The 15,024-nt window shown below is 60.7% G+C and overlaps 1 protein-coding gene across 50 annotated transcripts in view; it reads right to left on the bottom strand.

Annotated features, from left to right (window-relative positions):
• ABLIM2 (actin binding LIM protein family member 2) overlaps positions 1-15,024 on the bottom strand; it is a 138,108-nt gene that overhangs the window by 45,988 nt on the left and 77,096 nt on the right. For 26 of the 50 annotated variants that reach the window (XR_014812087.1, XR_014812083.1, XR_014812081.1 and 23 more), the window contains exons 7-10: positions 13,098-13,185; positions 10,501-10,559; positions 5,403-5,459; positions 3,930-4,007 (exon numbers count right to left, since the gene is read on the bottom strand). Coding sequence is in view for 46 of the 50 variants with exons in the window: in XM_084971396.1 (XP_084827522.1) it covers positions 3,930-4,007; positions 5,403-5,459; positions 10,501-10,559; positions 13,098-13,185 (282 nt within the window). In the remaining 4 variants the exon portion in view is untranslated. The remainder of the gene's footprint in view (positions 1-3,929; positions 4,008-5,402; positions 5,460-10,500; positions 10,560-13,097; positions 13,186-15,024) is intronic. The other 24 variants (XM_084971398.1, XM_084971399.1, XM_084971408.1 and 21 more) reach the window with 1 other exon arrangement.

Below are 15,024 nucleotides of genomic sequence, written 5' to 3'. Positions count from 1 at the left end.
GCGCTCTGTAACTGGCCACCAGCACGTGTAGGTACACGTGTTTCCCTTAGCTTTCTTCTCTCCAGCGCTCTATCCGGCATAGTAAATCATAACAGGAACATGGCCATATTTGATGTGAGAGCTATAATATGACCCTGTCAATAAGAACATTACAATCAAACAACACTGCTTTTACGTGCTGACTCACTGCTGTATTGCCACGGTGAAGGGAGCTTACAAAACCGTATATTCTGTGTGTCCTTATTTTGTTAGAAAAAAAATGCACACAGAGAAAAGGGCGCCGTCCAAAAGGTAGCAGCAGCTACTCCGGCTGCGAGGGTTATAAAGGGCATTCATTTTCACCTCGGCACCAATCACTATTTTCTCCTAATAAGTAGGGGTTACTTTTGTAATAAATCAAAAGAGAGTGAAAAGATTACTTTAAAAAGCCCACAATTTATCAGGCACCTACTGTGTGCCTGTTTTATCCTGGAGACCAAGGTGAAGGAGGGATGCCCCTGCCCACCAGGAGCTCATGGCCCGTGGGGGAGACAGCAGCCACGCTACTGGATGAATTCCCTTCCATTCCTGCACACAGGGACGTCCCGGGCAAACTCTTCCTGACCGAGGCGAGGTGGGGGGAAGCTGCCTTTGGTGACAACCATCCCACAGCAGGCAGGTGCCAGGAGGCTGGCATCCTTTAAAGCATGTTGGGCTGGCGCATGGATCTACTGTCCCGAGGGCCTGGGAATCCCCAGTGCTCAGAGCAGAGACCAGTGGACAGTAGGGTGACAGCAGATACCAAGAGGGAGCTGGAAGGAAAGCAGGGCCAGAGCCTGAAATAAGAAGGGCGTGTGTGACCAGACGCTCATCTCCTTGGTGAAGGAATTCCATGGACGGGCACTGCCAGCCCTGATCTGGGAGGGACAGTGGGGGCTCTCTGGCCTGTAGCCTGTCATTCCAGGTGGGATGGGGCCAGGCTGGGCGCTGGCCATGGTGCTGAAAGTCCACATGTTGGTCCCTGTATGGTGGCTCCAGGCTCTGAGGCTGTGACACACACTAGCTTCTGCACCTCTCTGAGCTGCATCTAATCAGTGGGATGCTGAGAGGCTGCAGGAGGCAGCAGGCTGTGCTCCTTGGTACCGAGTGCTCAAGGCAGCTCTCTGATTTGCATCCAATCAGTGGGATGCTGAGAGACTGCAGGAAGCAGCAGGATGTGCTCCTTGGTACCCAGTGCTCAAGGCAGCTCTCTGAGCAGCAACCGATCAGTGGGATGCTGAGAGGCTGCAGGAGGCAGCAGGATGTGCTCCTTGGTACCCAGTGCTCAAGGCAGCTCTCTGATTTGCATCCAATCAGTGGGATGCTGAGAGGCTGCAGGAGGCAGCAGGCTGCACTCCTGGGTACCTGGTCCTCAAGGCACCGCTGTCATGTCAAACTAAAGACTGGGTGGTTCATACTGAGGAGACTGGACTAAATGAATTCGCTCGAAGCCTTCTGTTTAAAACTGGAATCCAGCACATGCACATTTGCTAATATTTCCCTCCGCTCGGACACTGTCACCACCTGGAATCTCCCTCGGCGGAAGGCATGCCTAGGGGTGGGAGACTTCTCTACCCACCATCGTCCTGCACTGCTCCCTGGCAGGCTCATGTTCCCCAAGGGCAGGGCCACCATCTGACTCAACCACGGGGCAAGGACTTGGCTGTGCTTAGAACTGCCCGGTGCAGAAGGAGGTCCCGGCAGGGCTGATTTTCAGCACTGAGCAGCAGGGTGGCCAGGGAAGAACACAAGCTTTGGGGTGGCAGAGACCTGGCTTCAAAGCCAGCTCCACGGCTCACCACTGCATGATCTTCAAATTAACGGTGACCACAGAGAACAGTGTCCTTCCCCACTGCACGGTTACCAGGTCACTATGGTGCCGAAGCCCCTTACAAACACCAATTTGTTTTAAAAAAAACAACAGCTCATGTTTAATGAGCACTACTGTGTGCCATGCAGCTACCTCACCAGCTGCAGCACCTGCTATCGGTGGATGTGACCTTGCCGGCCCTACCTGAGTGCTTCACGGACACTATCTCATTTAAATGGCAAGAGTCATGGGAGCTCCCGCCATGGCTCAGAGGTAATGAACCCGACTAGTATCCACGAGGATAAGGGTTCGATCCCTGGCCTCACTCAGTGGGTTGAGGATCCAGCATTGCCGTGAGCTGTGGTGTAGGTCACAGACGAAGCTCAGATCCGAGTTGCTGTGGCTGTGGTGTAGCCGGCAGCTGCAGCTCAGATTTGACCCCTATCCTGGGAACCTCCATATGCCACAGGGGCGGCCCTAAAAAGACAAAAAAGAAAAAGAAAAAGAGTCATTGTTCATATTTGTGATGTTGGCATTGTGGGCTGAACCCTGTCCCCACCCCAAGTCTGTGTGCTGAAGCCTGAGCCTCCAGAACCTCAGATTGGGACTGCATCTGGTGATGGGGGCCTTAAGGAGGTGATTAAGGTACAATGAGGTCACTGGGGTGGCCCTGACCCAGGATACCTGGCTCCACATGGGAAGAGGGGAGCAGGACACAGACACGGACAGAGGGACGGCCATGCGAGGACACGGGGGGAGGCGGCCATCTGCACACCCAGGAGAGAGGCCTCAGAAGGAACCCGGCCCTTGACTCAGACCCCTAGGCCCCCGGACTGGGAGAAGACACGTTTCTGTGGCCTGTGGTACTTGTTACGGCGACCCCGGCGAATGAGCACGGATGTCGCCACAGTGACCCCGGCCGGTGCTCCCCAAGTCCTCCCTCTGCTCAGGCCGTGCCCGGAGCCTCCCCCTCGGTGGCCCTGGGCAGCAAGTGCTGTGAGTCTCCAGGTCCAGGTGAGCCCCCTGAGGCTCAGAGAGGCTAACAGCTCGCCCAAGGGCACACAGCTGGCCCTGTGACCTCATGCTGCCTTTCTGAGCCTCCAAGTTTGCATCCGCAAAGGGCCATCCTGCCATCCACCCCCTGCACGAGAGCTTGTCATGCTCACCCACCACACTCAGGCTCGGGAACGGCCCTGCATCCAACTAGAATGAGAGTTTCAGGGCTGAAAAGAAGTGTTGAGAAGAGCGAAGCTGACCTCCATCATGTGACAGAAAAATCGGAAGGCGGGGGGAGAGGTGACCTGTCTCAAGTCAGCGACCGTCCTTCAGGGTGGAGCCGGGCCGAGGCGCCCAATCCAGGGCTTGTCACCTCCCCCCCCCCGCCCCACACGCCATGGGCTCATTCCCAGACAGTGAAGTTTGCTCCTCAGATAAGGAAAGAGCAGATGATTATAATAATCACCTTCTGTTTCACGTGCCCTCGACATATGCAAGTTCTCGAGCCAGGGATCAAACCCACGCCGCCGCCGCCGCAGCAGCAGTGACCCAAGTCAAGCTGCTGCAGTGACAATGCCAGGTCCTTCACCCACTGCCCCACAAGAGAACTTCCAAACGTCTGTGTCTAATCCCGTCCCCCAGAGGCAATTCGTTAAAAGGTTCCCCTTTTTGCACTTGGTGTGTGAGCACACAGACATGCATGAAATACCCACGTGCACCCACACACATGCACACACACATACCTGTGCACAGATACACACATACACACTACGACAATGGGCTCACGTAACACATCTTATCCTTCACATGTTTCTTCTAGAAACTTCTAGAAACATGTGAGGAACTTTCCACGGCAACAGGCACAGACATGTGCCATCACTCGCGACATGTGCCCGAGAGTTATTTGTCTAGGTGATCCCGGATGTGGGACACAGATGCATCCCTGACACCCTTGTAAGCCACAGCCGTGAGCACACCTATTTGTGCACCTGTCGCCACATCAGAGGGTGTGAGGGGGTGCTGGCCCCACACCCCGTGGGCACGCTCAGCAACCAGCCCGGGCCCCCGGCCCCTCCCGACTCCCCACAGGAAGAATCCAACTTACATAAATCACGCGGCTCGGAGACCCCGAGGCGCTGGAGGCTGGTACAGAGATGATGCTCTCGGAAGAGGTTCTGGTTTCCTGGGAAAGGACGAGACAGGAGGAGATGGGAGCAGACCCGTCAACGAGAAGAAGCTTCCAGAGGCAATCATCAGGCGTCTTGTTCCAACAGCAACGCTGGCTCCCGCGATACTTTTATTTGCAGAATGAACACATTCTTAAAATAAACACGCAGGCTTGAATGAACGATGCGAAGCCTATCATCAGACGACACAGCAGGTGATACCAGCTGTGAGCCAAGCAGCCAGGCTCCCAGCGCGGCCGGAAACGCTCCTGTGAACACGCGGCTTCCGTGTCACTGAGGGTATCTGGTTTTCTGGGCACGAAAGCAAGCAGTGTGTTTTCAAGGGTTCGCCATGCTCTGGCGGCAAAGGCCCCTGCTCCCTTTTACCCAGAATTTTGCTGCTCAGAGACATGACTCTCCACCTGGATGACGGCAGCCGTGTCGCAGCTCAGCCCACCTCTGCTGAGCCTCTGCTGTCGCACCCGACGGCTGTCACATCTATGGTGCCCACGCCTGCCCTCCTCCCTCGGTTCCAGCCACGACGCCTGCATCCCTGAGGTGGCGCTTCCTCGACGTCCAACTCTTCTGCTCCCCCGAGTCAGGCCCTCGTCTCTGCGAGCATCTGCCTTCCTTCAGCTCCCGAGTTCGCCCCCACCTGCAGGGCTTAGCCTGGCAGCACCGGGACCCTCTCCGGGTCCACCCCTGCCCCGGCCGGGACCACTCACCCGCCTAACTTTCCACGCCTCCCCCTGGCCTGTCTAGACAGAACCCGTCTCCGCAAAGGCCTCCCTCTCCCCATGGGCTCGCGGCTCCTCTGTTTTCTAAGACCCCCCCCCCCGCCCCCGACCCCCTGGAACTCCCTCGTGCTCCAGACCCTGCAGCCGCCGCCGTGGGGCCAGCAGCCTGGGAGGAGCTGGCTTGGAAACTGAATTTGTTCCTCCAGCACTCAGATGCTGACTCTTCAGCCCCCAGCAGCCCGGAAGGTGGCCGTATTCAGAGACAGCAAATTTCCACATGGAGTCAAGTGTAAAGGGCATCTTAGGACAGGCCTGGATCCAGTCTGACCGTCTCCCTTGCGAGAAGAGGACAGGACACAGACAGGCACAGAGCGTGGCACGCGAGGACACAGCACGATGACGGCCACCAACCCGCCGGGGAGCGAGGCCTCAGGAGGCCCCCCGGCCCCCGTCCTGACCCTGGGCATCCAGTCTCTGGGACTGGGAGGGCATCCGCTTTTGCTGTTGAAGCCCCCCAGCCTGTGGCATTTTGTACGGCAGCCCCAGGCACTAACAGCGGCCCTGGAGCCCCCTCCCTTCCGTGGGTGACCCCCAGCTCCGCCTACAGCACAGCCAGCGAGGGTGGGGGCGACACCAGGACCAGACATGAGGCCAGCGGTGGCAGGAGGGACACACCTGGGAGGCACAGGGGCTGGTGCCCGGGTACACCTGCTGGGAAAACTGGTTCTGCATCTAGAAGGGAAAGAGAAGGAGACAGGCCATGATGCTGCTTGGCCAGCTCTGCTGGAGCCCCTGTCAGTTGGTCCAGCCCCTCTCCTTGCCCCCAGTTAGGCCCGCTGTCTCCCAGACACACCTGCCCTGCTTCCGCCGGCCGCTCGGCCCAGCTATGCACGCAGGATGGGCATCTACTCAGGGCTGTTCCCATAGCCCACAGGGTTCAAAGGCCGGCAGGGGCTGGGGTCCCTCCAGGAGCGCAGCCTGACCCCATGTGCAGGCCTGAGACTCAGCCACCCCCCAGTAAGACAAAAGGTCACGAGCTGTTGCAAAGAAGCCTGCGCCCACGAAGGCAGGGAGCCTGAGGTCTTTTTTCTCGCTCTCCATACTGCTTATCTTAACTGGCCCCAAACGATATATGTACACATTGAATACATTTGAAAGAAACCTTTTTTTGGGGGGGGGCACACTGGCAGCACCTGGAAGCTCCCACGCCAGGGATCAAATCGGAGCTACAGCTGCTGCTACACCACAGCCCCAGCAATGCCAGATACGAGCCGCGTCTGCAACCTACACCACAGCTCACAGCAACACTGGATCCTTAACCCACTGAGCGAGGCCAGGGATCGAACCTGCATCCTCATGGATACGAGTCAGGTTCTTAACCAATGAGCCACAACAGGAACTCTCTGAAGGAACCCTTTGAGTCTCAGCTTCCTTCCACACGAGGCGGCAAAGCCTGCCTGCGAGGCAGTCTCGGTTCCCGAGGACGCAGGCGCGCGTGCTGGGTGCTTGACGCTGAACAACCACCCCCTTGTTCCAGTCCGGGTGGTGCCAGCTCGCAGAGGGGAGCCCCTTCGTCACCAAGCAGACTAATGCTGGAGGTTTTCAGAGAAAGGACCCCTAAGCTGAGAGCAGCTGCAGCGGCATAAGAACTGTCCCCAGGCCCCCAGGGACATTTCCTGGCACAGGCGGTGTGGCACCCGGATGCCATCCCCATGACCCTGATGGGAAGGGGTCACGCAGCAGCGGGGCCTGGGTTTGCTCTGGCCGGTTCTGGGTCCCACGTGGGGGCTGAGTGGCTGCTCGGTGCTCCCCTCCCTGTGCCCTGTCTCAGCCCGGGATGGGGACCGGGGAGGAGCAGGCCCGTCCTCGTCCTCCCAGGTCAGGGGGCCCAGACGGGGGGAGCGGAGTCCAGGAGACTCCGGCTGTTTCTCGCTTTCCCCCTCCTCTGCCCCCAGTTCGCCCAAAGAAGAATCAAAGCCAATACCCAGCTGTGTTCTCCAGGGCCTGTTCAACCGCTTGGCCTGGCCCCTGGGAGCACGGTCCTAGGGCAGTGACGCGACCTTCGCATTAAGGTCATACACAAGTCGAGTGGACACCGAGTGAGGGGTCGGCCCCCACTCATCTCCGCATTAAAGCTGAGATGCTGAGGCTCAGAGAGGGCTAGTGATTTGCCCAAGGTCACACAGCTGGGCAGAGGCAGAGCTCGCTCTCCCACCCTGGCTGCTGCTGTGAATTCTGCTGGAACATTCTCAGGCTCAGCACAATGTCCTTGGTGCTGGGGCTCCTGGGGGGCACTCAGCAAGCCTGTTTCCTCCCTGCTCAGCTGCCCCATGTAACTGCAGGTGTTCTGGCCTCCCCTGCCCCCTGCGGTAAGCAGCCCGGACCTCTGTGCACCCCAGGGGTGGGCGGAGGGCACCTGGCTATCCCCGGCCACCTTCTCCATGCACGAGCTCCCATGCTCTGAAACCTGCATCCCAACCCCAGCAGGTCACGGCTCCTCACACTTGTGTCCCCGGAACCAGAACAGGGCTGGGCTCTGTGACCCCCTCTGGCACTCCTGCCAGGCCTCAGCTCCGGGGAGCTGGCATCTTCCTGCCCACCAGGCCCATCCTGCTGGCCCCGTCCTTCCCCTGTCCCAGGCAGCCTGCAACCTAGAACCTGCCCATCCCAGTGTCTGTCTCTTCCGCAGGTGACAGGAGGTCCTGTAGGACAGGGATCCCCTGGTCTTATCTCTGTCATCCTGACACCTGGATGGCACATAGCAGGTGCTCGGTCACTGTGCCGAATGACAGCATGACCCAGTGCCCATGGAGGTGCTGAGGTTGGGCAGTGAGGACCGCAGCCTCCTGATAGGTTTTCCCCAGGCACCCTGGGCAGACACATGTCCTTGTCCTGGGGAGCATCTGCGTCCCGGGGGGCACGCAGTCAGGAGGCCTTCCAGGGAGCGAGGAAGGAAAGCGTGGCCTCTCTCTCCTGGCTCAGCCTTGCACGGACCCCACCGCTGGCCTCCGTTGCTAGAGGCAGGGATGGGGCGGGGTCCTGGGAGCCCAGAGCCCCCAGGGCCTGGCACAAGGGACACTCGTTCGATGGGGGCCGAGCAGTCCCCCAAGACGGGAATGTTAGTGCTTGGCTGGGTTACAGGCAGCAGTGGAGCCACCTCTGCCTGGAGGCTGGACTCAGAGTTAGTGACACCACCTCTGCTGCTCTTCTCGGGGGCTGTTGGCCCATGGAGCCCACCTCGCCCGGCTGACCCAGAGCTGACCGGCCTGGCAGGTTCATGCTCACGAACTGGTGCACGTGTGTGTGGGGAACAATACAGAGAAATTTAAGTCTCTCCCTGCTGCCCGGGCCGGGAGCGGTCGGCTGCCCAGGAGAGCTATCCCCGAGGGGACCCGAGTGCCCAGGGAAAACCATCCATGCCTGCCCCGTCCACCCGCTGCCCCGTCCACCCGCGGACCTGTCCACTCATTGACCCGTCCATCCGCTGCCCCGTCCACCCACTGCTCCATCCACTCACTGACCCGTCTACCCGCTGCCCCATCCACCCACCACCCTGTCCACCCGCTGCCTCACCCACACTCTGTCCGGCCCCGCCCAGGCCCAGGGTTTACTCTCATCTCAGGCGAGACAGAAGAGGCTCTGAGGGGCTGTGGCAGGACAGGGATGGTGGGGGGTGGGCGGTGAAACAAGGGATAATCGGGGCATGACCTGGGCCTGGATCCCGTCCCAGGACACGGAGGGGCAGCCGTTGTCCGGCCGCTGGCCTCTGCCCCAAATGTTCCCAAAACATCTGTGGAAACAAGCCTGAAAAGCCAACCCCAGCTGCTCAGCTCCTGGGACAAGGACCCTCCCACCTCCCTGTCCTGCCAGCATCCGGCACTGCGGGGCCCCCCTCTGCTGGGCCAGCGGCCCGAGGGCTTCACGGGCTGGCCTCTGGCTGAGATGAGGTGGCTGCTGCCGCCAGGCCTGGCCAGCACTGGGCTCCCTGCAGGCCCCGAGGCCAGCTCAACTGCGGGTCCAGAGTCCAGGAGCTGGCACTGGACACCCTGACCTGGTCGGGGAGGCTCTGGGGGCAGAGGGGACCCTGGGCAAGTGCCCTCCTCTATGGAGCCCCCCTGCCCGGCCCAGGGACGCCATTCCCCCGGGGCCGTGCCATCCAGGTGTAGTGGGATGGTCCCCGCGGTCCTCACACTTGTGACTCTGTCACGTCGGCGCCCCAGGCCAAGGCGCCCCCAGACCCTCGGAAGGTCTGCCAGCGAATGATGCAGGGATGAGTGACCGACGCGTGAACATAAGCGACCGTGGGGGACACGAGGGCTTCCGAACCCCCTGACATCACTGCTAAGGAAGGTGGGAGGACGTCCCTGCTTTTGGTTCTTCCAGAACGGGCTCGGCGGGAGCCTGCTGAACTGCGTTGGGCCCCACCCACCCTGAATTCGGCCCCCTCCATTCAGTGCCCCCTGTCCGTGCCCCCATCACGTCCTCCAGGCGAAAGTTTGCACATCAGCCTCACCAGGAATCCCCCACACCCTGGAGCCCCGAGGCGCCTGCTGCTCTGGCTCCACCCACCGCACACAGCGGCGACACTGCCGCCCTGACTGCTGGCTCCCACAGGGCCCCCAACGGCATCAGCGATAAAGAACAAAGCCCCCTTCCTCCCAGAGCAGGATTTTTCTGGGCACCAGGCCCTCCTGCAAACCCGGGGCAGCCAGCCTCCCACGCTCTTCCTGGGGGTCCTGCCTGATCCTCCAGCCTCCGCCCCTCTCAGCAGCCCCCCATCCGGGGGACTCAGTTCACCTTGACCAGGTCAAGTCTGTCCCTCCCAGTCCCCGCGCTGTGCTGCCAGTCACTGTCGCATTATTTGCTGGTTGGGGCATTGATTTCTGTCTGTTACCCCACCCAGGGGGGCAGGTAACACCTGCCTCCTTCCTTGCACTGCACCCCCTGCCTGGCACCCAGCGGGGCCCTTGAGCGGTGAAGAATTTGGTCTGGCTGCTGCCCGTGTTTCTGAAAGGTGATCCTGTCACAGCCCATAGGATGTCTTTGTTTGGGGAGGGGGCCAACCCCACCCCAGCGTCTCAGCGTGGGGCTGCCACGCCAGGAAGACCAACCCTGTGATTCGGGTGGTCTTGGGTCAAGGCCACCTGCCGAGTGAAAACGACCAACCGACCAACCAACCAACCACTGGAGCCCCCGTGAGTCTCTCCCCTGATGGGCCACGCCCGTGCAGGCTGTCGCCCGTGGGCGCTGGAGGTGCCGAGTCCTGACCCCACGGGTAGAGGACAAGGACGGCAGCCTGTGTCTGGACACCTCCTGGGCCCTGGGGCTCCCTCTGTATCCTCCTGTCATAAACCATAAGCATGGCTCTACGTTTGCAGTGAGTTCTATGAGTCCTTCTAACTCATCAGTGACCCCGAGGGCAGTTGTGGGGACCCTAGAACTAGCAGTTGGGCGTCAGAATGTGGAGAGCCTTGGGGACGGCTGGGAGACACGCTAACCTGGCAGTGCTCCCCAAGCTTTCCCAGCCTTCAGCGTCCACGGAATGACGGCGCCTCCGCAGGGCCAGTGTAGGGAGGCCCTAGGGGGCCCCGGCCCTGGCCAGCAGCACCTCCGCCTGAGCTACCCATTTACACCTCAACACTCTCAGGCCTCAGGTCCCCTGACCCCGGCCAGGTGCGCTGGCTGGCAGCCTGTGGGCGCTGTCAGCATCCTCTTCGTCTGCCTCTGTGAAGGTGGCACAGAGGCCAGGAAAGGAGCAGACTGTTCCACCAACCTTGTTTTTGTCCTCAGTTCTGGCTGCTTGTCGACACGCCGGGTGCCAGATGGAGGAGCCTGCGGACAGATTCCCAAGGGGGAGGTAAGTGTTACTTCCTGAGATGCAGCCTGGCGCGGGGGTCAGGAGGGCGGGAGGGGGCCGGGGTCCACTCGGCCTCCTCTGTGCCGCACTCCTGGGTGGGGTCGGAGCTGCGCCTGGGGTGCACGGCCCCCTTGGGCAAGAAATAAACGGGCGTGTGTCCCTCTGAACCCGGGCCCCAGGGAGCCAGGCTTCTCAGAGGAGGGCTGTGTGGCGGCTTCTTGTTCAAAGCCAGGGGAGGGGCCCGACCTGCTCCTCTCTGTGGGGTGGGCAGTGGCCAGGCCCAGCCAGGGCACAGAGGGGTGGGCTGGGTGGGAACCTTGGGTAGGCGGGTGAGGGCTTTGGGGAGTGGCACTGGGTGTGGCTCTCTGCTGGGAGGCGCAGGGGGGCCCTTAGGTGGGACCTTAGTGTGAAGAGCAGGGGCTTTCGCTGGGGGCCAGACGGTCCCTAACTCACTGGGTGTCCCAGCTGTCTCACCCATGCCAGCCCCACCCGGCTTCCCACAGGCCCCCAAGGGAACAGGTCCCCTGGGTAAGAGGCCACCCCCCCCGGTCCCCACAACATGGGGACCTGTCTTTCCTTCCAACATCTGTCAACCCAGTGGGGAAAATAGTGCTTACTTCATATTTTAATCGGGTCTCCCTGGTAACTAGAGAGAGGTGACCTCCCCCCCTTATGTTTGGGCAGGAAGGGACGTCCAGGGCCTGGTGGTGACACTGGTATGGTGGGGGGTTGGGGGCTGCCTCATCTCCCTCGGGCCGGAGGGCTCGCCGGGAGCCCTGCCCTTCAGAGCTGTTACCGCACAGGATCCCCCTTCCAAAAGCGCCCCGCGGAGCCCCGGTGGACCAGGCAGAGGGCCTCAGGGCATCCACGTGGGGCGGGGCCGGACCCCAAAGAGGCCCCTCGCCCTGGCACTCCCGTGCTCCGCGGAGCAGAGCTGGAAGAGCACCGACTGGGGCTGGACCCTCTCGGTCCAGGCTGGGAAACGTGCCGCCAGGAGAGGACAGCACCTACCTCAATAGCCCACAGAAAGCGGGGCAGCCCTGCTTTAAAACGGGGTGCCAGCCCCCCTCAAAGTCAGGCAGAGCACCTCTGTTCCTGACACTGGGTCCCCCTTGGTGAGCCGCTGTCCCCGAGCTGCCGTCCCAGCGCCGCTGTGCCTGGCGTCAGTGCGTCCTAAAAGCACCATTGATGGTGCGGGTGGGCGGCTGGGGCAGGGGGACCCCTCCCACGCAGACACCCCAGCGAGGCTGGGAGGGGCGCAAAGGACCCTTTCACCAGCTCTCAAGACTCAAGAACAGAGGGGACACTGGGGACCAGGCTGTCCTGGCTGACGTCACCCCATGAGCTTCAGGCTCAGAAAGGAGGCCTGTGTGAGGTCACCAAGCTGCCTGACTATGGGACAGTGTCCGGCCCTGCCCAGCTTGCCTCCAGGGACCCTGGAGACAGAGACGTCATTGAAAAGATGCTGCGGCTACAGCGAGGGGGTCTCAGCATCTTAGCTCGGGCCCCTCGACCGAAGCTCATCAACCTGCAGAGCCCGGTCACAGCAAGAATCCTGCAGAGCTGGCTTCGGCGGGAATCCCACGACCCTTGACACTGACCAAGCTCCTGGCTCCCCACCCTTGACATCGCTGTCAAGGCCCTTGTCTGCCTCGGGGATCCTGGGAGGCCAACTCGCCTCCGTGACTCCCCCCACCCCACTCCTTGGCCATGGATCCCCACCTGCTCCCGTCAAAGTCGGAGCCGGCTGCATCCCCTGTCTCTCCAGCCGCGTGCTGAGTAACGTCTTCCTACCATTTTGACAAGTGTCAGAATAATTGTTCTGTATCAAAGCTTGGGAACGAATAGGCCACGGCGGGGGGGGGGCCTCAAAGTGAAACTAGTGTAGCTCAGAGGAGGACGCCAACCCCCCAACACCCCAATTCATACACCTGTTGTAAAGACAGATGGGAGCTGCGTGCTCCGGTCTGCGTGCTGGTGTCACTGAGACACGGCGGAGAGCGAAAGGGTCACTGCAGAGGAGGGAGGGGCCGCTGGCCATCACCTGCTGTTCCTCCAGGTCTGGTGGCCACAGGACACCCGGCCTTTACTCTATTGTTATTGCTACTATTATTTTTAACGGGGAATGGGTTGGCATTTCCCATTAAATGCTACAAAATGGGTTAGAAGCTCGACTTTTTCTCCCAAACTCTCTTTCCAGGAAGAAACCTCAGGAGCAGCCAGTGGTCTCCACGCCCTTGCATCCACCTGCAGGGCGGGGGGAGGAAGCCCTGAGACTTGGCCCCTGCTGAGGGGCTTTTGGGATCGGCTTGAAGCGACCACAGATACCCCAGGCTACACCCATTACGTTTTGCTCCTGGGACCAGAGCCGTCACTCTGCCAAGGCTGGCAGGTGCTTGTGAGGAAAGTGGGTCCCCCGTCCCGCTGTGAGGCGGGGCTCCCTAGTTCAAGGGACCCACCAGCGCATGCACAGCGCAGGGCGGGGCCCCAGGGGCCAGAGCAGCGCTTCTTACCTTGCAGATACATCTCCTCGCCTTCCGAAAACATCCGGCCGCACCTGACGCATAATGCACACAGAGGGTGGTAGTGCTTCTCGCCCGCCTGGAAAAGGCACAAAGCACAGGTGTTTCCACTCGGGTAAAGGGGGGTCGGGGGAGAGGTCCCTGAGCTGGCAGCGCTCAGCTCAGGGCACAGTGCGCCCACACGCAGGTGCTCAGGGGAGGCTGGGAGGGGGCTGTGCGGCAGAGAGAGCCCACCCCCGTGGGAACAGGATGGGACCTTGGTGACCCAGGCTGTCCGGAATGCCGTGTGGTGCGGCCCCTGCCCGTGGGGGCACAGCAGCTGTATCACCTGCTCCTCCTGGTGGCTGCCTGCCACGGGGTGGGGGGGCGGGGGGCGGTACGGTGGGCAGGGCAGGTCTCATTCCTCTGTGAATCTTGGGGGGAGGCAAGGACAAAGCTAACGGTATTTCCCAAGTGGAGGGATGGGAGAGGTGGGGTGAAAATGATTAATCATTTTCATTTTGTGTCTCTGGATCGCTCCATTTTCTCAGTTAGCACTGACTGTTTTTATAATGCTTAAAATCCATTAAATTAGATAAAAATATTAATACTGAAACAGCCAAAACAAATTCCCCTGGCGAGTTTGGCTTTCACACGTGCTGCAAGAGAGCTCACCCCGAATACTGCATTGGGCCTGACTGTGCAATAACTATTCCCTGCCCGAGGGTGGGCGGGGCTGCAGCCTGCAGCTAAATGCGGATCCAACCCCCCTCCTCTGGATGGGAAGGTTAATCACCCCTCTCTGAACTTGACTTAGTAAGACTCACTCTCCTGAGTCAGTAAGTAACGGGGTGAAAATTCCCGACAAGCATCTCATTTTCCTTTCCTGTACCCACGGGTGTCTTCAGCACAAACCGGGCCCAAGGTGACCCCTGTGTGTTGGAGGAAGAATCCAGAACAGGCTCCTCTTCCGCGTGAGGCCGGATGTGGCGTCAATGTGGCCCACCCCCGTCCCCAGGCACAGGGATGCTTCTGGGAAGCGGGAGGACCCTGGGGTCCCTAGGCCAGCCCTGCAGCCTCCGGGCCTTTGCACCTGCTGTCCTTGGCCCCTGGAATGCTCCGCCCTCTCCCACCTGCGGCCACCTGGAGCCTTCCTGATCTCATCTCCAGCGCCACCTCCTCTTAGAAGCTTCCCTGGGTTAGGGTTCGGGTTAGGGTTAGCTGCAAGCAGCCCTTTCCCGCACTAACTCCCAGGGCCCCGCTTTCACAGGGTTCGACAAGTCTTTCGGGTGATTCTTCTGCACGTGACGGGGAGCCTCCAGGGCAGGGCCTGGCACGGGGCCATTTCAGGAACCCCTAGGTGCGGGGATCCATCTGGGTACCAGCCTGGCCGGCAGCGTGGGCCGCCCCCGCACATGAGGGTGGAGCGGTCACTTCAGTGACACCCAGCCTGAAAACACCGAGCGGCCGGGGCAGCTCCCTCCTGAGGGCAAGTGGGGTTGGAACAGCTCAGCAGCTTTAAGCAGAAAGCCCCTGTTTTCAAGGTCCTAGCTGTCAACGATGACTCACGCGCTTTCCGCGCTGTGGCCTCTGACCTGACCTCAGGCCTCTCTCAAGCAGGCGGCCCCCTTCACTCTCAGCCAGAGGCGGGGACAGCCCACCCTCAGGACGTCAAGTGGCAGAAGTTCTGCGACAGACACTGGGGGGGGGCAACCGATCCTGGTGTCTACACAGCACATCTACACAGTGTGCCTACGGGTGCGTCGGGGGAGAGAGAAAACCGTGGGGACGGTTTTTAAGATGACAGGCTCCAAACCCCGACCCGGCCCATGAGAACTAAGGCTGAGCAGAGAGACATAGCCCCGTGGCCGCCCTGTATCCACCTGCTTCCCTCCACCTGCAAAGCACGTCCCACCCCCGGCACCCGGCCAACGCCCTC

The sequence above is a fragment of the Sus scrofa genome, chromosome 8 (assembly GCF_054392235.1).
Source record: "Sus scrofa isolate SSC_HxYL_T2T_F1_AM1 chromosome 8, Sscrofa_HxYL_maternal_Yorkshire_Landrace_v2.0, whole genome shotgun sequence".
In the NCBI taxonomy this organism is placed as follows: Eukaryota; Metazoa; Chordata; class Mammalia; order Artiodactyla; family Suidae; genus Sus; species Sus scrofa.
Note: the sequence above shows the minus strand (reverse complement) of the source record. Positions and strands in the feature narration are given on the sequence as shown.